Source organism: Triticum urartu, chromosome 5A (assembly GCF_056163025.1).
Source record: "Triticum urartu cultivar PI428250 chromosome 5A, HENAU_Tu73, whole genome shotgun sequence".
NCBI lineage: Eukaryota > Viridiplantae > Streptophyta > Magnoliopsida > Poales > Poaceae > Triticum > Triticum urartu.
In genome coordinates, this window is record NC_141877.1 from 602,997,721 (window position 1) to 603,020,269 (window position 22,549).

Below are 22,549 nucleotides of genomic sequence, written 5' to 3' on the forward strand. Positions count from 1 at the left end.
AAACCCATTACTTATTTCTGACTATTCTCATATTCAGGGTGATAATGGATAAGTGTGGCGATGTTGATGACTGCCTCTCCACTTCCGAGGCTTCTGCGAGAGCAGCAAAACTTCCAGATGAGAAGGTTAAGAATCTCCCTTTTCCCGGTGAAGTAGAATTCATCAATGGTGGTCCTCCATGTCAGGTCAGATGCCTCACCTATACACTAAATGAATGCTCCATGTTTTGTCAATCCTCTGCGTTGTTGCTTGACGCTCTTTGTGCATCTTTTCTCAGGGGTTCTCCTGGATGAACAGATTCAAGCAGAGCCCATGGAGCAAGGTTCAGTGCGAGATGATTCTGGCATTCCTGTCCTTCGCAGAGTATTTCCGGCCAAGGTTCTTCCTTTTGGAAAACGTCAGGAACTTTGTTTCATTTAAGATGGGCCAGACCTTCAGACTGACACTAGCATCGCTCCAAGAGGTGGGGTACCAGGTCCTTGACGCTTGCTCTTCTCTACTTGTGCTATGGCCTTCCTTAACTTCCATATGTTTTCAACTTGTCTGCATGTTCCTAGGTTCGATTCTGCATTCTAGAGGCAGGTGCCTATGGCATCGCGCAGTCCAGGAAAAGGGCGTTCATCTAGGCCGCCGCGCCTGGGAGACTCTTCCTGACTGGCTTGAACCAATGCATGTCTTCGCTAGCCCTGAGCTGAAAATAAACCTGCCAGGAGGTAAATACTATGCTGCTGCCAGGAGCACTGCTGGAGGAGCTCATTTCCACTCTATAACAGTCAGGGATACAATCGGCGATCTACCACCAATGGAGAATGGCGCCAGCAACCCAACAATAAAGGTGCGTACAATCTGAATTTCTTGCGTCAGTCAATGCTCTTGATCAGTACAAGCTGAATTTTCTTTCTCCCTTGTGTGTTGTAGTATGGAGGCGAGCCCATCTCTTGGTTCCAGAAGAAGATTCGAGGCGATACGCTTTCGCTGAGTGACCACATATCCAGAAAGATGAACGAGCTGAATCTCATAAGGTGCAAGCACATCCTAAAGCGCCTTGGCAATGACTGGCATGACCTGCCAGATGAGAAGGTAGCATTCAGTTTCAGCCATCTTATTCACATTCTCTGCTGCTCTCTACATTCTTGGTAAGCAACCATGTGATGTACTAGCAGCTAATTTTTATCATGTGAATACTACAGATGAAGCTATCCATAGGGAAAACAGTGGATTTGGTCCCTAGGTACTTGCTCAACACAGCCAAGAGGAACAATCAGTGGGAAGGCCTGTATGGGAGGCTGGACTAGGAGGGCAACTTCCCCACATCAGTGACAGATCCCCAGTCAATGGGGAGGTCGGCATGTGCTTCCACCCTGATCAGGACAGGATTATCACTGTTCGTGAATGTGCGCGATCCCAGGTAAGCAAGTACTCTTGTAGATATCCCTATCAACACACTCGAAATTGCTACTGCATAGTGGGTAGTATACAGTAATGGATCCACTTGTGCCTCGGCAACTACACTTGGCTAAAATGAAGCATAGTTGACAGTAGATTTTGTTCCCACCAATGCTACTAGAGTAGATTGAGCTATTTTATCAGAATCAGATCATAGTTCTGTGCATGTGCAAGAGCAATTGCCTCGTTTGCCGTCTGGCTTAACCTCCAGGGCAGGCACAAGCAGATCAGAATCCAATGCACATTGCCATGAATCGGATCTGCTGCTATCTTTCTGAAGATCTCTGATCTGATCCCGCGGCATGACATGAATGTAGGGCTTCCCTGATGGCTACCGTTTCGCTAGCAACATCCGGAGCAAGCACAGGCAGATCGGGAATGCGGTACCACCTCCCCTTGCATACGCGCTAGGGAGGAAGCTTCTACCCGAAACACCCCACTCCAAAGCGAAATAAGTTAAGCCCAAGCCCATAACTCAAAACGACTTATTTAAATCTTTTATGGCTTATTTTGACAATAAGTTCTGAAAAGGCTTAATAGAACTGACCCTTAACCTGCAATTCAATTGTGTGTGCAATGATGAATCACTCCGGCGTGCTATAGTGTACATTTAGGCATCATCATACATGGCATAACCTAATACATGTGCATTCCATTATAGAATCTGTAATATGCAATGTTTATGGTAGTTCATACGTTGCACATGATGTTTAAATGCCCCTGAAATCTGGTCAGTCAAGTGATGGTCTTTAAGCCTCCTTCTTTGCTTTTTTCTTGATATGTAAGATTTGTTCACATATTTGTTCAATTGCTTGTTTGTATCAGCCAGCCATACTAGGACTGTTTGCTTTGATTACTTCCTATTCTTGACCTAACACTCTAACATAGCTTGTCAATGATTTAAACACTAGGGGCTGATGTAGTAGGGGCTTGTCTAAGTCATAGGTGACATAAAGATTTGGTTGTACACTAAAGTAGGCTCTCCAAGAGTACCTGGAGATCCAGTTCAAAGGTATGCCTAGTTTTTACAAAGTACACACATAGTAAATGCTCATTTCATTGTGTGCAAGAGATGTGGCATGTTTCATTATGTGGTCTTGTTTTGTTATAATCTCATCCTTTTGTGTTGCTCACAGACTGGAAAGCATGCATATTTATCTTCCAAGAAGACGAGTAACTAGTTTGTGTCACCTTGCAGAGGGGGTGCAATGAAGATAATATTGAGGATTCAAAGTAAAAGATGTTAGGAAGGAGCCTTGCAAGAGAAGGAGGAGCATCGCTAAGCCTATTCAACCAGTTAAGGTAAGTCATTGTATCCAACTCAACAGTTCAATTGTTTGTTTCTTTCAGGTATAGTTAAATTGCTCTTTTCAATTGCTTTATTTGTCCTAATGAGATGCCCAAACAATGATGTCTGATGTTGGGTACTTGTATAACTATTAGTTGACATAATTAAAGGCCTTACAATTTAATTACTCTGGCAAAGTGTGCCAAAAGCTTTGAAGTCTATTAACCAACTATTACTGCATGAGGCTCAATATCTAGTTTATACTAGGCTAATGATTGTAAAGTTTTGCTTGCTGTAGTAGGTTTGTATGAATCCCTCTGTTGTTTATTATGCTCCCTAAGACTTTAATTGACCTACAGAATGGCCAACTGCTTGCTTACTTATACGCAACGTGATGTCTAAATTTGTAACATGTCTGTGTTTTGGATTTGGCCCCAATATCATGCTCCTCTGGTGAGCTAACAGAGATTTCTGTATGCGGGCTGCATAGACTACCATTTTTATAATTTTTAAAATATCACCTGCTTATGCTTTATGATGTGTAACATTATTGTTAGTCCTATTTTGCCATGTAGAAAATAGTCTGTCTTGCTCGCTTCAGTGTTGTAACTATATTTTTGCCCTAGTCATGTGTACTTACAGAAACATTTTAGGATGAAGTGACATCAACACAAAGATCTGCGAGCAGTGCGGCATGGTCGTTACCAAATGATTATGGTTTGGAATTGGAATGTACTGATGTTCTTGAGCATCAACTAGAGGTGGCAAGACAACATGTACATGATTCTCAACATGCAATCAACAAGTTGAGACTGCACTTGTAGGTATTAGATGCCGGAGTCAAAAAAAGGAAACGAGACACCGAGGTAACCATGAAGGAATTGGAGATTTTGTAGACTGAAATTTGTGCTATCTGAATCCGGCCAATCCTATTTTCTAAAGATATTATAGTTCAAATGGTAAGTTCTGTTGATGCGTGTCCATGATGTATGAGCTTTATTTGTTCAGTGTATGTAATTTGCTATTTGTGTATGCTTTATTATCACTGGTGTCAAACTATAATGCCCAAAGGGTATATTCGGCTGTAATTTCTCTATTGTATAGTGTAGGATTATTCTACGTTTCTATGCCTTAGTATTTTTATTGTATAGTGTATGTTTTTAGAGGTGATAGTATAGAGTAGGATAATTCTTTGAATATGCTATATCGTTGAAACGGGGGCCAACACGCCCGAACATTTCCTGGACACCATATAAATGAAAAAACATGTGTAGTCAAAGTGGGTCTTAATTGGGCTGGTCAAAATAATATTTAGTGGATCACAAATGATGTGGCCCATTGTAACAACGGCTCTTAGCAGGCCATTAACAGGCCAAAAGCTCGATAGGGTCGTATAAATGGAAATGGCACGCGGGCCTCTAGCAGGCCGAAATAAATGTCAATTGTGTCTCGGCCCTTTTACTTTACGGGACGGTAAGAGGCCGAAAGGGTTATGGGCCAGAGGAGGCCCAATTTGCAAACTATGCTTTTGACAGGCCGAAAGTCGCGTTGGGCTGAAATTTTGCCCTGCGGAACATGGGCCCCTAATGGACCCAATGTCAAAGGCTCAACTATTGTGCAGGCCATTAACAGGCTGAAAGACAAAATGGGCTAGCAATTGGCCCATTTACCGAATGGGCCGAGGACAGGCCTAAAGTCACAACGGGCTTGAATTGGCCCAACTGCAGAATGGGTCGGGAAAAGGCCGAAAGACGTTTCGGGCCGTTAACGGGCTGGAACTGACGATGGGCTGCTAACAGGCCGAAAGAAGCTCGGGCCGTAATTGGGCCCAAAGACGTAGCAGGTCATTAACGGGTTGAAACTGATGATGGGCTGGAAATTGTCAAATCTATAATGGTCCTTTGATGGGCCGATTCTGTGTAATTTGTATGGGTCGTACTTATGAATGGGCCTGACTCAAGTAGGCCGCTAATGGGTCGGCCCGCTTATTTTGACAGGCCCAGCCTTTTAACCTGAATGAGCCACTATTGGGCCGAGACATGTGTCAACGTATCATAGGTGTGTTCCGTCCATTCGCTGGATGACAACTGTCCGAACGCCAGGCCGACACATGGATCTGCCGGCGAATGAGAATTTTACACGTGGAAAATCCCCATTGGTCCAGGTTGTTCACGGGTTATCGGATCCAAATCGGAACCTAATAGGTTAGCGACGACCCATTACGGTGGATGCCACGTGTCGGTTACCCTTAATGAAAGCACTTCTATGACGTGCGATTTATCATCATGGAAGTGGACACTTCTGTGATAATAATTATGGTAATGTCATGGAACACTTCTACAATAGCACAGGTATGACTATCTTGATTATGTCATAAAATCGTCGTGGATGTATATGCATGACAAAAAACGTGACCTACTGTGACAAACACGTATCATCACATAAGTGTATTTTTTTGTAGTGTGATGTAAGATCTGACGGACCTATATAGCATCGAATGCGACTTATAGCAAGACTGATGAATATAAGGACGATGACAGTGCATAACAATTGTCTTACATAATTAGGAAGATAACTAAAAAAGCCACATGCGGCTATGCCCGAAATACACAAGGGAAAAAGAAGAAGGAAGACGCATACAACGATCTGGCTCGCTGATCTCTACTTTCTTGATGCACTGCAGGTCGCGGAGACTAGTTCTTGCAGCGAGCAGCGGTGATCTCTTTCATCAGTTTCATGTCTTTACCATGGTGCTTGGCAGCATCCACGGATTCCTTCACCAGCCTTTCGCACTCAATGCGGAGCATGGCATTCTCGTCCATAAGTTTCTTAACGGTGATGCCCGTCCTCTTCAACAAGGCAGCGGTCTCCTCCGCCTGCTTCGCCCTTCCGGCCCGGAGCTTCGCATTGCCCCCCCCCCCTCCCCGTAGTTGTCGGATGACGCCGACAGCCTATTCAAACAAGGCTTTCATGTCGTCCTACACCCCCGCCCAGCCGAAGATCTGATCCATCTGGCTATGGACGATCACATGCATGCGCCTGTAAGAGTCGTCGCCGCCCGTGAGACATTTTCCCAGGCCGCTGCGGCGCGGCGGGACATCTCTGTTGCATTCGCGGTGCGGCGGGACATCTCTTCTGCTTTCGTGGCGCGGCCGGACCAGATTGCTACATCGACGGCGCGGCGGGACCTCCATGCTGCTTTGGTGGTGCGACGGGTCCTCTGTGCTTCTACGGCCACGCGGTGGGACATGTCGGCTACTTTCGCGACGAGGCGGGACATCTTTCGTGCTTCCGCTTCCATGCTCGCCTCTCCCTGGTGACAATCTCTCAACCCAGAACTCATGATGGCCATGGCAGGCGCAAGGGGACGATGATGAATGACTTGTTTGTTTTTGTGGATAAGGAGTTGAGGAGGAATGTGCAGTCATCTTGGAGTACTAGTATTTATAACCGAGTACTAATATGCTCCTAAGTGGGAAACCGTTTAGGTTTTGATCGGTGTGAATAGGTTTCCAATTAAATATAGTGTGGTAGTAATTTGGAATGTGACGGGACGCGGGCTCAAAATTTATTGACGGTTCTAAGTGCGGTAGTATTCCCGGAAGGCATAACATGGGCACGTTTTCTCGGTCGCGTACGTGGCGTTTGGACCATAGGGTGCACCGCAATAGGCAACGTCAGCACATGTCTTGTTCCAACAACCGTGCGCGCTCGTTATTATCATCGTGCATGCTTCTTTTAAATAGAATGGGTGCCCATCTAGCGCATACATGTTGATCTGTCTAACTGTTTTTGTTTGTTGTGGCTAATGGCAAACGGTTCATCCATGTGAAGTGTATGCCATCAATTGCAGACACTTTGATCTGGCTGGCCATTTTTGTTTTGTTGCCTAATCGCAAACAATTAATACTTCTGAAGTGCATGCCCTCAGTCGCACACACCTTTATCTAGCTGCCCGTTTCTGTTGTTACTCCTTATCACAAACAGTTCATCCGAGTGAACTGTATGTTGTATATCGCACACACCTTCATCTGGCTGCCTATTTTTTTTGTTCCTCCTCATCGCAAACAGATAATTGAACTGAACTGTATGCCCTGCATCGCACATGCAATTAAAATCTGAACCGTGTTTGATGCATCCGTCATCATAAACGTTTGCGATTATTGCATCGCACACAGTTTCGTCAAAGGGTCTCTGATCGTAGTGTCGCATTAGCAGCATCCTGCAGTAGTGAAGGATCCAAATCAGTCTCTTACGGAATAGCTCATAAACTAGGGTTTAAGCTTCTATCACTCTAGCAACCCATCATCTAATAACTACTACACAATGCATTCTGTTAGGCCCAAAGATGGTGAAGTGTCATGTAGTAGACGTTCACATAACACCACTAAGGGAACCACAAAATACTCCCTCGGTCTCAAAATAAGTTAGTTCAAAGTTGTACTAAAGCTAAGACACTTATTTTGGGACGGCGGGAGTACATATCATCAAAATATCAAACAAATATCAAATTCACATGATTACTTGCAACATGTCTTATCCCGTGTCCTCAAGAACAAGGGCAACTACTCACAAATAATATCCATGCTCAAGATCAGAGGGATATTAAATAGCATAATGAATCTGAACATATAATCTTCCACCAAATAAACCATATAGCATCAACTACAAGATGCAATCAACACTAGTCACCCACAGGTACCAATCTGAGGTTCCGGTATAAAGATTAAACACGAGAGATGAAGTAGGGTTTGAGATGAGATGGTGTTGTTGAAGATGTTGATGAATATTGGCCTCCCAAAGATGAGAGGGTTGTTGGTGATGACGATGGCTTCAATTTCCCCCTCCGGGAGGGAAGTTCCCTTGGCGAAATCGCTCCGCCGGAGGACAAAAGTGCTCCTGCCCTAGTTCTGCCTCGATAAAGGCACTCCGTCCCAAAATTCATCTTCTTATTTTTTCTAGGTCAAAAGACCTTATATACCAGAAGATGGGCATCGAAGGTGGGCCAGGGTGCCCACTACCCACCAGAGCGTGCCTGGAGGGTCTGGAGCGCCCTGGTGTCTTGTGGCCACCTGGCTGCCCCCCTCTGGTAGTTCTTCTCTCCAATATTTATTATATATTCCAAAATAATTCTTCATAAAATTTCAGCTCATTTGGAGATGTGCAGAATAGGTATCTCTGACATAGCTTTTTCAGGTCCAGAATTTCAACTGCCGGTATTCTCCCTCTTTGTGTAAACCTTGCATATTGTGAGAGAAAAGGCATTAGAATTACTCCATAAAGTGTTATAAAGCATAAAAACATTATAAATAACAGTAGGAAAACATGATGCAAAATGGACGTATCAAGGCCCGATGAAATTTCATTAGAGAAAGCATACTTTTCAGACATCAGAGAGGTTTGTCACTTTGCCATATGTTTAATACATTTGTTCATCTTTATCGATGCCATCATACACCTTTGATTCCTCATTTTGTGTTTTATAAATTTTGTCTTTAATCTTAATTTTCTTTTTTTTGTTCCAATCCCGGTATACTACATTGAAGATATAGTGAGTATGCATGTTGCGATAATAGAGGGAAATTGTGAGGTTACAACAAAGGATGACCTTCCTAATTCAAATCTTGGCATCGTCGTGCACCACCCCGCCGGTTTAACCATTTTGCACGACTAGGAGAGCACACAATCCAGTGATGCATTCGCACCCAAGGAAACCCTCCACCACACCCAACTTCGACGAGCCCCAGCCATCAACTGCGTCGTCCCCAAGGGTAACCGCTGCCACTAGGAGCTCCACCGCGTCAAGCTGGTCACCGCCATCTACTCCAGTGTCTTCGGAGACCACTATAGCATAGCTTTCGTCTATTCCCGAGCCACACTTCCGCGGGAATGGCTACCAATGGCGTGCACCAAAAGCCCAGCAGTGCCGGGCAAGGCTCTTAGGGCCACCCCCACCACTAACATGGCATTCCAGTGGTAAAGACCTAGCAGTGGCGGATATTACCTAGCGCCCGCCACTAGTAATGACCACTGATGGCATACACTACCAATGGCGGGCGTAAATATTTACCCTTCACTGGTATAATTCTATAAAATAAAAAATAGATGTGCCAGCCGGTGGCGCAGCAGCGGTGGTCCACCCCACGCACGTTGGATCCACCGCCGCACACACGTACGTCTGCTGGTTTCGCCGCCACGAGCCGACTAGATCCGTCATTGTGAGCGTTGCGCCCGCTAGATCCACCACCCCGCCGGATCCCCTGACATGCCCGCTGGATCCACCATGCTTGTTCAACGACAAGAGAGAGAGAGAGAGAGAGAGAGAGAGAGGGAGAGAGAGAGAGAGAGAGAGAGAGAGGGAGAGAGAGAGAGAGAGAGGGAGAGAGAGAGAGAGGGAGAGGGAGAGAGAGAGAGAGAGAGGGAGGGAGGGAGGGAGGGAGGGAGGGAGGGAGAGAGAGAGGAGAAGGGAAAGGATAACGGGGAGATAGGAGAAGGGATTGATGGTGACAATCTGTGCGTGCATGTTGGGTGTGGATGGTTGGATGATAGCCACCTTATCAATCCGTGGGATATTGGATTGGCCAATTAGAACGCAAGCGGTACCAGTGGTGGGCCCTAGATTATGCCCGCCACTGCTATGTTTTTTTCTATTTTTGCAATTATTGTGTAACACAATATATTACTTACTATGAGACTTTTCTACAATTGCCCCATAGTGCATAACAGAATCTAGTCGTTAGTGATCCTTATTGGGTCATGGCTCCGAGTCGTCGAGGTGGTGTATCTACTCGTCTACTTCGTGAGTTCACTAGTTGCTTCGTCTTGGCTTTGTGATGCGGTTCAACGACGTTGGCAACATACCGATGTCTGCAATGTGGTCTCGGTTGAGTAGGTCTTTTGACGGCGTTGACTGCTTACCTATTCAGGCTCTAGGTGTCGTTTTCTTGAGGTTGTTGGTGTCGAGAATTTCGGGTGGCTCCTGTTGCCAACCTTCCCTCTCATTTTGATCTTCTTTTCTTCTTATGTCATGTGCTCTGCCTCAGCTTGATGTGTGTATGTGAGGGGTGGGGCTGATAATACCGGCCATTGCTCCACCCCTGCATTATGCACATTTGTCGGTAATAAATGTTCAGGTGGGAAGTTTCTGCACCCCCCCCCCCCCAAGACACACACACACCTAAGATGTTTAAAAAAGTATATATGTATGATTCTTGCTTACGGTCTGGCGTGTATTCATCATTGGTAAGAATGGCATCGCATGGAAAATGTTTCCACCACGTGAAATTGACATTTGGAGCAAAACAATAAGACATGGAAGAGTAAAATACCATAGAAGTGGCTATGCCACATGTTGTGTGGTTGCCCTTGTATTGATATGTTGCAACGCATTGCGCTATCAGTGTCATGGTTTTCTTCCAACTAACATCGTCATCTAGAAACTCTATGAAGTTCCAAATCCAAACCTTAGTTTTCAGTCTACATGACTTGTGAATTTTTAGTTCAAGTTAACAGACACGGCTTTCAAGCTATGAGTACCATGTGGATGTGGCAAAAAAAATTGGCTCCATGGATATTATCTTTAGCAAAATGATAAACACCTGATCCGGCCACCGCGGGACGGGGAGGGGGGGGGGGGGGAGGGGGGGGGGGGGTTGCCTCGCTCAGCAACGCGGAAGGGCCATTTCATGCAAGGAAGTGGCGGCTCTGAGGTTGGCGGTTGTGGTAGTTGGGGAGCCAGCCGACGCAAGGAAGAAGAGAGGGTCCAGATGTTCACACGACAGCGCGCGAACAAAAAGCAATCGTTTTCGTATTGCCATAATCATTTCCCAAATATACCATAGGGTTTTTTCCTCGTAAATGCGCAGCACTGGCACATTTTCGTATTCGATCGAGCTCGAGCGACGGGCAGCTGGCACATTTGAACGGAGACGAGGGAGTGGGTCGCCAACAATAGAAGGAAAGAAACCCGCAGCGTGACAACAAAAAGGGAAAGGAGTTTAGGTCGATCCCGAGCTAGCGCGAGCCCAAGCCTACCCGGAGGAAATCGCCCTCGCTCCCGCCCCGAAAATCCAGAGTCCAAACCCGCGCCATCTTTCCACTTCTCTCTCTAGCCAGACCGCGGCCGCCTGTATTTATACCCCCACCCCGCCTCCATTCCAATCCTCACTTCTCTCTCTCTCTCTCTCTCTCTCTCTCTCTCTCTCGTCGCTCGCTTCGGAACCTGCGAGGCTAGCTAGCTGACGAGACGAGACGCCTCCTCCCCCGCTGACGCGCACGTTCTCCTCTCTCTTCGCCGGTGGCCGGAGGGACTAGCCGGCCGGCTCCTTCCTCGCCTGCCTGCCTGCCCCGGTAAGACATACATATGACCGCGTGCGTGCGGCGCGTGCTTGCTCGCCGTCTTTTGTCTCGGTTTGGTTGCTTCGCCGTGTTGTTTGGTTTTGGTTTTGGTGGCGAGGGATCTGGACGTTTCGCTGAGGACCTGGTTTCTGGTTTGCTTTGCCGATCGCGTCGGCGTGTACTCCTTTGACGCCACGCGATTTCTCCAAAACTTTTGATCGTGGATCTAGCGGTGTGCGTACGTGTAGCCAGCCGGTCGGTGGATCGTTTTGCCGATGATCCTTGTGAGGCTCGACCAGGGGCTTCGTCCGCGTCCTCTACCGGCCACCGGTGTTTTCTACCTTGTTCACGTGCTCCCGACGCCATGCTTCCGTCCGGAACTTTGCTTTGGATGAATGATAGCCGAGACCACGCAGGGGAGGCCGGAATCACGTCTTGTGTCTGGTTTTTCTCCGATCTTTCTTTCCGTGAGTTTTGGCGTCGAGGATCTCGCGTACGTTCGCGCCTCCATGGTGAGTGTAGATGGATGGGATTCGTCCGCGTCCTGCTGAGGTTCTTCACACCCCGATTTTACATGTGGTTATCTACCTCCTTTACGTGCATGTGTACTCTAGTCCTGACGCCATACTTTTGTCCTAGCCTTGGATGGATCATGATCGCCAACCGACCGGCCAGTGCTAGGATCATGTTTATATCGTGTTTTTACTTTTGGCTTGATCTTCCTTTCTTCTGTGGAGCCGTGTCACCGGCACCTCTCCCCATTTCCGTCCATCTGCCCTTGCTTGCTTGGCCTACTCATACGTTCCGATCACTCTCTCTACTTGCATCTCGTCACCCCTTTCGTTTGGTTTGAATCCAGGTGACGATGGTTACATCTTGTTGTATTTGCATAGATCCATGTTTCCGCATCTAGAATTTTGATTAGGATGCTTCTCTGAAGGTCTATTCCATGGTTTTGTTGTGCAAGAGTTTCGACCCTGGTGGTGGATCTGTGGTCTGCCCTTGGTGGAGATGTAGATTGCACCACCGAGGTAATTAACGCCATTACTCCGTGGATGGTTGATGGATACTTCTTGCAGATCTGTAGATCTTGCTTTCTTGTGTGGAGCATGTGTGCCCAATTGCCAATAGCTAGGTTGCATCGGCGCCTCTCTCCATTTTTCTCCATCTGCTCTTGGTTGCTTTATTTCTTCTGATCGCTTTGTGTACTTGCATTTCATCACACCTTTTGGTTGGAATCCGGCTTACTGTGATTCTATTTTCGATTTATACATGGTGACGTCTCGTCACCTATTTGGTTTGAATCTGGGTGAAGCTTCTACGCTCGATTTATGGTGACATCGCTAGTTGTATTTGCATAGTTTGAATTTGGGTGTGCGTGCTTCTATTTGATTTATGGTGCATCTAGTTATGTTTGCATAGATCTGTGTTTTCACATCTGAACTTCTAATTAGGATGTTTTTCTAATAGTCTAATTGTTATGTTGTGCAGGAGTCTTGCTTTCAGTGGTGGTCAATCGTGATCTGGCCTTGCTGGAGATTTGTAGATTGAACCGGCCAGGTAAGTTTTTTACCCCCCTCTCCACCCCATCATTTTTTGCGTTCACCATGTCTAGGTCTGCCAAATATGTCCTTGTTTGAAAATGTGTTAACAAATTGTTGATTTGCGGTGTAACCGCTAAACTCTTGATTTTGTAATTTGATTGCTATATTTATCTAAACATCTAATTGACACATCTACTTGATTCTAAACTTTACAGGGGAATTATGTCGAACTCTCCACATTCTGCTGGTACTGCTGGTATATGTGCTTACCTTGCTATTTTGGTTCCCAAATTTTAGATAAACTTATTCCTGGAAATGCTATAGTTTCCACAAAATTGCACTTCTCCATATTAGCAAATTATAAACGGTCATAATATTATTATTTTTATAAGTTTGATGTGCGGTGTAGTATATGAAACTATGGATTGGGACACCATTGTTATTTATTGGTACATTTGCGACTCATGCATTTAACTAATCATTCAACAATATATTTTACAAGGCCACTATGTGTAGTAAGCGAGCATAATCATATTGGGTCAATCAAAGAATCAGTAGTTAAACCGCCATTTTAATATTTTATGTATGGGATTCATCTGATGCATATATATATATATATATATATATACTTGCACTGCATTCAGTTCTTTCAGCGTTGTCCAATATTTGTTGAAAAATGTGTCTTACATTTCTATCAAAAATGTGTCCAACATTTTTATCGCTTTCAGGAACAAAGAGGCACCAAGCAAAGCCTAAAAGCAGAAATGAGAATATAATTGAGGAGAGCAATGTTACCACCAATATTGGTCACAATGCCATTGGCTGCAAGAGACCAAAAAGAGAAGTTGCCCGTTCGAATTTCAGTGAGAAGGCATTTGACTTATCTGAAGAAGATTCACTTGTCACACCCAAGGAAATCAGAATTGAGGAGGAAACAGAGGCAGTTAGGTTGACAAGAACATGAATCAATTCTGTACTCCAGGCACACATGTTCAATCAATAGCTTGTCATGCAATTACGATCTTATGTCTTTTGCATTTTACTTAGGATCTTGCATTCCCTCACAATTAAACCTTCCTCTTAACTTGCACAAAAATTTAAATTATTTCAGGTACAAGTTACGCCAACCAACGAAGCAGTATGCGCCATGGTGTGACACTGTCCTTAAAACAGCAAGACTGGCTGTTAGTGTCATTGCCATTTTAAAAGAACAAACTCGTGCTTCAAAACTTTCTTTCGCTGATGTTACCAAGAGAGTAGCAGAATTTGAGAGAGGGCACCATGCATTCATTTCAAAAGATGCAACACTTGTTGAAAGATATGTTGTGGTGCATGGACAGATAATCCTTCAACAGTTCGCAAATTATCCAGATGAGTACATTCGACGGTGCGCCTTCATCACAGGCCTTGTCAAGAAGATGGAAGAAAGAGGTCACACGAAGCTAGCAATGAAGAAGAAATCTCAAGTTGTGAGAGGAGGGAATCTGAACCCAATTGCAAAAATGACCCCAGTATCAAAACGAAATCTTATGCGTGCGACAACCACAAAGTTGGTCAGCAGGATATGGGGTGATTACTATACAACCCATTTCCCAGAGGATTCAAAGGAGGGGGGTGAGAATGATGAGCAAAAGGTATTTGAGGAGGAACAGGAAGAAAATGAAGAAGATGATGCTGAAGGAGAGGTTGAAGTTGGCGAGGAACATGTTTCGAGGACCTTGCCACCAACAAGGTCTAGAGTGACATCATTAGATGTTTGTGAAGAAATAAAATGGGAAGGTCAAATGGTTGGAAAAACACCTGCTGGAGAAGCTCTGTACAGAAGTGTTAGAGTTGGAGATCTAAGTATTCCTGTTGGTGGGGCAGTCACATTGGAAGGTGATTCAGGAGAAGCCATTATGTGTTCTGTTGAGTATATGTATGAGACACATGATGGCACACAAATGATTAATGGAAGAGTTCTGCAAAATGGTTCGGACACTGTCCTCGGCAACGCCACAAACGAAAGAGAGGTGTTCTTTACCAATGACTGTTTACAGTTCAAAGTAGGTGACATGAGAGAATCAGTTACTGTCAACTTCCAGCTAATTCCCTGGGGTCACAAGTGCAGAAAAGACCAGTTGGAAGCTATTAGGGCGGAGAAGGCCAATGCAGAGGATAGGAAGAAGAAAGGTTTGCCGGTGGAGTATATCTGCAAAAGCCTATACTGTCCTGAGAAAGGTGCCTTTTTCTCCCTCCCTTATGAGAAAATGGGTAATGGAACTGGCACTTGTAGTTCCTGTGAGGAGCGAGTAGCGGTTGGTGATGAATTCAAAATACTGTCAGAGACCAGCTTTGTCCTCAAGAATGTCACATACAATGTTCATGACTTCCTGTATATCAGGCCCGAGTTTTTCCCTCGAGTCGAGGGCCGTGGGACCTACCGGGCTGGAAGAAATGTGGGCCTGAAGCCCTATGTGGTATGTTGTTTGCAGAGTGTCAATGGTGCTTCAAGGTCTCATAAAGCTAATCTGAAATCAACAAAAGTCAGTGTAAGAAGGCTATACAGACCTGATGATATTTCATCGGATAAAGCTTACTCTTCAGATATCAGAGAGGTTTGGCACTCTGCCTTATGTTTACCACATTTTTTTATGTGCATCATTACCACCATATTGTGCCTGTGATTCCACCTAACTTTATGTTTTTTACACTTGGACTTTAATCTACTCCCTCCGTTCCTAAATATTTGTCTTTTTAGATATTTCAAATGGTTACCACATACGGATGTATGTAGACATATTTTAGAGTGTAGATTCACTCATTTTGCTCCGTATGTAGTCACTTGTTGAAACCTCTAGAAAGACAAATATTTAGGAACTGAGGGAGTAGTTCTCTTTGTTGTTTGATCCAGGTGTACTACAGTGAAAATATAGTTAGTGTGCCTGTTGCGATGATAGAGGGAAAATGTGAGGTTACAGCAAAGGATGACCTTCCAAATTCAAATCTTCCAGTAGTAGTTGAGCACGCCTTTTACTGTGAACATTTATATGATCCTGGCACTGGAGCTCTCAAGCAGGTCAGAATGATATTGCCAAATTTAATTTTGTGTTCATCTCATCTTGTTGACAAACTTCTTCATATATTTGATTGAGTTTGCCTTGTCTATGAACCAGCTACCGACCAATGTTAAGCTCACCCTGGCAAGGAAGGCGCCTGCTTCGAGAAAGAATAAAGGGAAGCAGATTTGTGACGATGAGCAAGCCGGTTCGGATAAACACAAGGATGAAACACCAGAGAACTGTCTTCCAACTCCCGATACATTCTTTAGAGTCGACCAAAGGACTCGTTGGTTTGGACATAGTTTCTTTGTTCCTGTGTTTCTGTTTTGCTCTCCCCCTTTTTTCACTTAGTTTAGTTGGAATGGAAAGAGAGGTACCGGGTTGCTCCGTGATGACGAATAAGCAACCCAGCCCAATCCTTGCTTTCATAGAAAAAGGTGAATTTACTCGAATATTCGTTCAATGACTCAATATTTAGTAATCAAATCATGCGTTTGTTAGATCATTTAGTGAGAAATAAAACGAGAATAAAGATACCGAATTCTCTTCGCATACCGGCCTGCTAATTCCGGGATTAGCTGTTCTCAATGACTGGTGGATGCCTCTTTTCTACCTTAGAAATCGTTTTCAACCCTTGATATTTTTGCTGGCTGTGGAGGTTTGTCTGAAGGGCTGCACCTAGCTGGTAATGTGTTTTCCATTTGCATGTTCTTCATAAGATGCTTGTGCATTTTCGTAGACAGAGCACCTTGGCCACCACATACCTTCTGATCATTCAACTGTACAGGCGCTTCACGTACAAAATGGGCAATCGAATATGAAGAACCTGCTGGGCAAGCATTTCTTCAAAATCATCCTGAAGCAGCAGTGTTTGTGGAGAACTGCAATGTGATTCTGAAGTATGCAAAACCCATTTCCCCCTTTGGATGTGCTAAACTCATTACTTATTTCTAACTATTCTCATCTTCAGGGCGATAATGGATAAGTGTGGCGATGTTGATGACTGCGTCTCCACTTCAGAGGCTTCTGCGGGAGCAGCAAAACTTTCAGATGAGAAGGTTAAGAATCTCCCTGTGCCCGGTGAAGTAGAATTCATCAATGGTGGCCCTCCATGCCAGGTCAGATGCCTCACCTATACACCAGGAGAATGCTCAACGTATTGTCAATCCTCTGCGTTGTTGCTTGACACTCTCTGTGCATCTTTTCTCAGGGGTTCTCCTGGATGAACAGATTCAAGCAGAGCCCATGGAGCAAGGTTCAGTGCGAGATGATTCCAGCATTCCTGTCCTTCGCAGAGTATTTCCGGCCTAGGTTCTTCCTTTTAGAAAACGTCAGGAACTTTGTTTCGTTTAACAAGGGCCAGACATTCAGACTAACACTAGCATCGCTCCTGGAGATGGGGTACCAGGTGCTTGACGCTTGCTCTTCTCTGTTTGTGCTATGGCCTTCCTTGACTTTCATATGTTCTGAACTTGTCTGCATGTTCCTAGGTTCGATTCGGCATTCTAGAGGCAGGTGCTTATGGTGTCACGCAGTCCAGGAAAAGGGCGTTCATCTGGGCCGCCGCGCATGGGGAGACTCTTCCTGACTGGCCTGAACCAATGCATGTCTTCGCTAGCCCTGAGCTGAAAATAAACCTGCCAGGAGGTAAATACTATGCTGCTGCCAGGAGCACAGCTGGAGGAGCTCCTTTCCGCTCTATAACAGTCAGGGATACAATCGGCGATCTACCACCGGTGGTGAATGGCGCCAGCAACCCAACAATAGAGGTGCGTACAATCTGAATTTCTTGTGTCAGTCAATGCTCTTGATCAGTACAAGCTGAATTTTCTTTCTCCCTTGTGTGCTGTAGTACGGAGGCGAGCCCATCTCCTGGTTCCAGAAGAAGATTCGAGGCGATACGCTTTCGCTGAGTGACCACATATCCAAAAAGATGAACGAGGTGAATCTCATTAGGTGCAAGCACATCCCAAAGCGCCCTGGCTGTGATTGGCATGACCTGCCAGATGAGAAGGTAGCATTCAGTTTCAGCCATCTTATTCACATTCTCTGCTGCTCTCTACATTCTTGGTAAGCAACCATGTGATGTACTAGCAGCTAATTTTCATCATGTGAATACTACAGGTGAAGCTATCCACAGGGAAAACGGTGGATCTGATCCCTAAGTACTTGCTCAACACAGCCAAGAGGAACAATCAGTGGAAAGGCCTGTATGGGAGGCTGGACTGGGAGGGCAACTTCCCCACATCAGTGACATATCCCCAGCCAATGGGCAGGGTCGGCATGTGCTTCCACCCTGATCAGGACAGGATCATCACTGTTCGTGAATGTGCGCGATCCCAGGTAAGCAAGTACTCTTGCAGATATCCCTATCAACACTCTCGAAATTGCTACTGCATAGTGGGTAGTATATGCAGTAATGCATCCACTTGTGCCTCGGCAACTACACTTGGCTAGTTGACAGTAGATTTTGTTCCCACCAATGCTACTGGAGTAGATTGAGCTATTTTATCAGAATCAGATCATAGTTCTGTGCATGTGCAAGAGCAATTGCCTCGTTTCCCGTCTGGCTTAACCTCCAGGGCAGGCACAGGCAAATCAGAATCCAATGCACGTTGCCATGAATCGGATCTGCTGCCATCTTGTTGAAGACTCTGATCTGATCCCACAACATGACATGAATGCAGGGCTTCCCTGATGGCTACCATTTCGTTGGCAACATCCGGAGCAAGCACAGGCAGATCGGGAATGCGGTACCACCTCCCCTTGCATACGCGCTAGGGAGGAAGCTCAAGCAAGCCATCGATGCCAAGCCGCTTAAGTTAACTGAAGACATGGTCCAAGTGGGACTTAATTTATCACTGGGCCCTATATAAATTCTGGGAACAGTTGACTCTGAAGTTACTACAGGCTGGTCACATGAATCTTTATGTGCATCTGTTGTAAGGAGGATTAAAAACATCAGGATGTTGGTGGAGGGAACATGCTCTTAGGAGTGGGGGCATAATCTTTAGTAAACAGAGGGAACATACTCTTGGAATTGGGGGCATAATCCTAGTAAACAGCAACTGTAAAACAATACCAAGAGGTTTATATGATTGAATAAATGAATGCAGTTTTCTGTTCTTTACAAGTACAAGAATTACCACCATCAAAATCTATTGTTGTTTCCCAAAGTTGTGAAGAGAAGAAAATACAGTAGCATTCTACCTTTTTTACTAGTCACATGATACCAACTCTTGAGCTCACTTTGTCACTTGATCTCTTTCATGTATCCACTTCCTTAAGAATCTCCTTTGCTGACCTGTTACTATGTTTAGTGTAGACATACATCAGAATTTATGAATGAGGATTTAGCATCATCGAAAACAATTGTTGTTCTCCAAAGTTGTGAAGAGAAGAAAACATAGTAGCAATATGAACCCAACTCTGGAGCTTACCTATCAGCTGATCTCTTTCATGTATCAGCTTTTCCAAGAATCAATCTTCTGTGTTGGCCCTGTTACTCTGTTAGTTAATTCAAAATGGTACATAAGAACATAGCAAGATACACTGAATTTCACAAGCTTTATTTCCATCACTAGTCAGTAGTAGGGATGATTTACACCTTGGAGCAACATCTTACAAAATTTCCCTTGAAAAAACAGCTTCAGATCATCACAATCAGCTTAAGAATTTCACTTGAACACCAAGTGGACTGACTACAAACAAATCAAAACTCCCCGCAAAAGGGAAAGCAAACAAGATCCTATACACCTCATACAGACTAGGAAGACTGAAATTTCCGTAGCATTACATCCTCGAAGAACAGAGGATCGGAAGAAACGCCCTTGGATCGAATCGAATGCCTCATCTCGGGAGCGTGCTGTAGCCGTAGGTGCTGCCCATGAATGAGGAGACGGCGGCGTCCCCGTCGAAGGCGTCCCTCTCGTCGAGGTAGACGTTCATGCGGAAGGCGGCGTGCACGCCGATGAGGGCGGAGGCGAGGACGAGGGAGACGAGCAGGTTGAGCCCCGCGCGGGTGAGCGCGACGGCGAGCACGGTGGCGGCGGAGAGGACGGCGAGCACGACGCGGTCGTCGACGTCGCGGCCGAGGCAGACGAGCGGGCCCGCGTCCCCGCCGCGGCCGAAGTAGAGCGCGAGCCAGGCGACGAAGAGGGCGAGGAAGGCGAGCATGGAGCGCGGGCGGTAGACGAGGCCGAGGAAGACGAGGACGAGCGCCGCGAGCGCGTAGTTGGCGCGGAAGTAGGCGAGGTTGCGGCGGGCCCGGGCGCGCGCCTCGCCGCAGGTCTCCGGGCGCGAGAAGGCCGTGTGGTCCAGCACCTCCCGCCAGGCCCGCGGCCGGCCGACGGCCGCGGCGGCCGCGGCGCTGGCCCCCGCGCGCGAGAAGAAGGCCACCCCCGCCTCCGCCGCGGTCGCCGCCGGCGGGGAGGCGGGGGAGGAGGAGGGGGAGGGCGCCGCCTCGAAGCCGCCGTTCGCGTCGGGCCGCGGCGGCGGGGGCGGGGCCGGGACGGCGCCGTAGCGCGACCAGGAGGCCGTGGAGGAGGACATGGCGGAGGGAGGGACGAACCCTAGGTGGTGGCGGGGAGGGGGGATGGATCGGGGGATCGTGCCGTGATTGATTGCTGTTGCTGGCTGGCCTCGGTCGATCGATCGATCGGGTTTTGTCGAGTGGATCTGGCTGGCTGGCTGGCTGGACGGAGGAGCAGGGCAAAGGGAAAAGTTTGCTTTTGGGGATTTTTATGAACCCAATTGGCCAATTCGCGGGCTAATTTATTAATGGTGTATCGGAGCGACTGGTTGGGACGTCGGCAGATCCGATCGAGCGGCTGGGAATGGCTCCTTCGACAAACAAACACACGTCCATGTCACGGCTCATATGCAACAAGCCAGAATGTCCTAATCGCATTTAAGTAGATGTGTTAATTTGCGGCGTATTAGCGTGGAACGAGTACAGTGTGTTCACAACTTTCTGGCCGAGCATTCATGTTTTAGATTTAGTAATACAAAACTCCTATTCATAGCTAATTGTTTGGGGGCAGCGCCACGCATCGGCCGGGTGATAATCTAAAAGGACTGACCGTCTTGGCAGCGTTGTATGGCATCCCGAATAGCCATGAGTATCAACCTTTGTAACAAGTTATTTGTGTTGGGCTCCGTCTTCTACAACAGGAGCCTTATTGCCATCTCTCCATGAACCCTTCTTTTTTTCTTTAAAACAAGATCTATGCTGAGCTCGGCCTTCTGCAACAGGAGCCCTGTTGCAATCTCTCTAAACCAGGTTTTTTTAAAAACAATATCCATGTTGCGGAAATGAACCGCGACCACCGTTGCAACATCACATGGGTTTTAAACACGTGTCCCTGTTTGCACACCATTGTAACAACACCAAATGTTTAAGAAACATAGCTCAGCTGCAAACCAGTGCAACAACACGCATGTTTCATAAACATAAACCTTGTTGCAGAAGCTTGTCAGAGGAGCACCACCGATGTTATCGAAGCACGGACGCCGCTTTGCAACATCGATGGTCAGTTGCGGCGGTTGGCCTTTCTCGCAGCAACGCTTCTCGTGTAGGAGGTATGGTTGAGGATGGGAACGAAAATATAGAAGAAGGAAATGATCTGGCTTTGCAATGGAGGGAACTGAGAGAGGGCATGAGGAAGAATTGAGAGACGAATGAGGAGAGAAGATAAGGTGGGCTAGGGAAGAGAGGGGTAAGGTTGGATGAGAGAGAGAGAGGGGCGTCTCCATGGGCCCACGAGGACACACGTCGTTTGGACGACGAGGCCGAAGCACCCTAGCAACCGCCGAATGATTGCTAGTGTTTTCGTTTCTTCATTGTGGAAATCTTCATCCAGCTCCAGAGTGGCGATGCAATGAAGAGTCGGTGCTTCTATAAATTTTGGTGTAGTGATGTCATGAAAGCATCGGGGGCGACCTACACGACACCTACCTACATGGTCCTACGCCACCACACCAACTAACGAACGAGATGAAGATGTGAAGATTTATGCATCCACATTCAAACAAAACCAAAACAATCGGCCCTGGAGTCCATTTTCTCAATCTGCATTGTAGCTGCATGTATTGGTGAATGATCTGGCTTCAAACAATGCAAATCAATCATATTCATATCCACGTAGGCTGCAATCCTCTGGGTTGTCACAACAGGGTTCATCGTAGGTTTTGAATTTATAGTCTCACTTCGAGAATCTCAAATATGCCAACACACCACTCCTACAACCACACTTTGTACCACATTGTTGCGATTGAGAAGGTCAAACAACCGTTGTTTAGCATTATGAAAGAAAAAGAATGTTTCGACCGAATACCAAACTTCTCCTCAATCCCGTTTTAGATAGTCGCAGCAAAGGGGCACGTAAAAAAGAATGCTCAACGTGTCGGAGTGTATATGCATAAAAATCTGTAAATTAGGAGAAGTGCATATGCATAAAAATGTGGAAAACCTATGGATTAAATTAGGGGACGTGCTACGTGTCGGTCGGCGGATCATTTGAAAAAAAAAATCCGCCGCCTGGTGAGCCGTCGTATCTGGATCAATCTAGTGGCCGACGCCGAGCGTCGTCCTCAACTTCTGCAACATAAGTCGTGTCGCAGAAATATCTGCAGCAGAGATTGTGTTGCGAAAAAAAATTGCAGCAGTGATGATATTGTGGAAATATTTACATATTTTTTTTGCAACAAATGTTAAGTTGCAGAAAATTTATGCAACAAAGAGAATGTTGCAGGAACAGCTGTTGCGGCTGAAGCTCAGGGAGGCGACAACCTACTGTGTCGGCGTGCTTGCCAGCGGCCTTGTCGGCGGCAAGCCCCGACAACAACGGTCGAAGTAGCGTGGGAAGGTGTCAACTTGGGGGGAGGGGGGAGTT

At 46.2% G+C, this 22,549-nt stretch overlaps 1 protein-coding gene and 2 pseudogenes across 1 annotated transcript; 2 read left to right on the plus strand and 1 right to left on the minus strand.

Moving 5' to 3' along the window:
* The window catches only part of LOC125507442 (DNA (cytosine-5)-methyltransferase 1A-like), a 152,612-nt pseudogene extending 150,711 nt beyond the window's left edge, over positions 1–1,901 (plus strand).
* An 8,864-nt stretch (positions 1,902–10,765) lies between these two features.
* On the plus strand, positions 10,766–19,059 carry LOC125507443 (DNA (cytosine-5)-methyltransferase 1A-like). Its single transcript, XM_087522001.1, has 15 exons — positions 10,766–11,083; positions 12,563–12,631; positions 12,831–12,871; positions 13,344–13,563; positions 13,727–15,212; positions 15,509–15,673; positions 15,771–15,896; positions 16,278–16,341; positions 16,444–16,555; positions 16,627–16,774; positions 16,867–17,064; positions 17,147–17,425; positions 17,509–17,670; positions 17,781–17,999; positions 18,344–19,059. The coding sequence occupies exons 3-15, from the start codon at positions 12,838–12,840 to the stop codon at positions 18,530–18,532; spliced, it is 3,402 nt and encodes a 1,133-aa protein (XP_087378127.1). The 5' UTR covers positions 10,766–11,083; positions 12,563–12,631; positions 12,831–12,837; the 3' UTR covers positions 18,533–19,059.
* Positions 19,060–19,204: 145 nt separating this feature from the next.
* LOC125506109 (PRA1 family protein E pseudogene) lies at positions 19,205–20,398 on the minus strand (annotated as a pseudogene).
* Between the last annotated feature and the right edge of the window lie 2,151 nt (positions 20,399–22,549).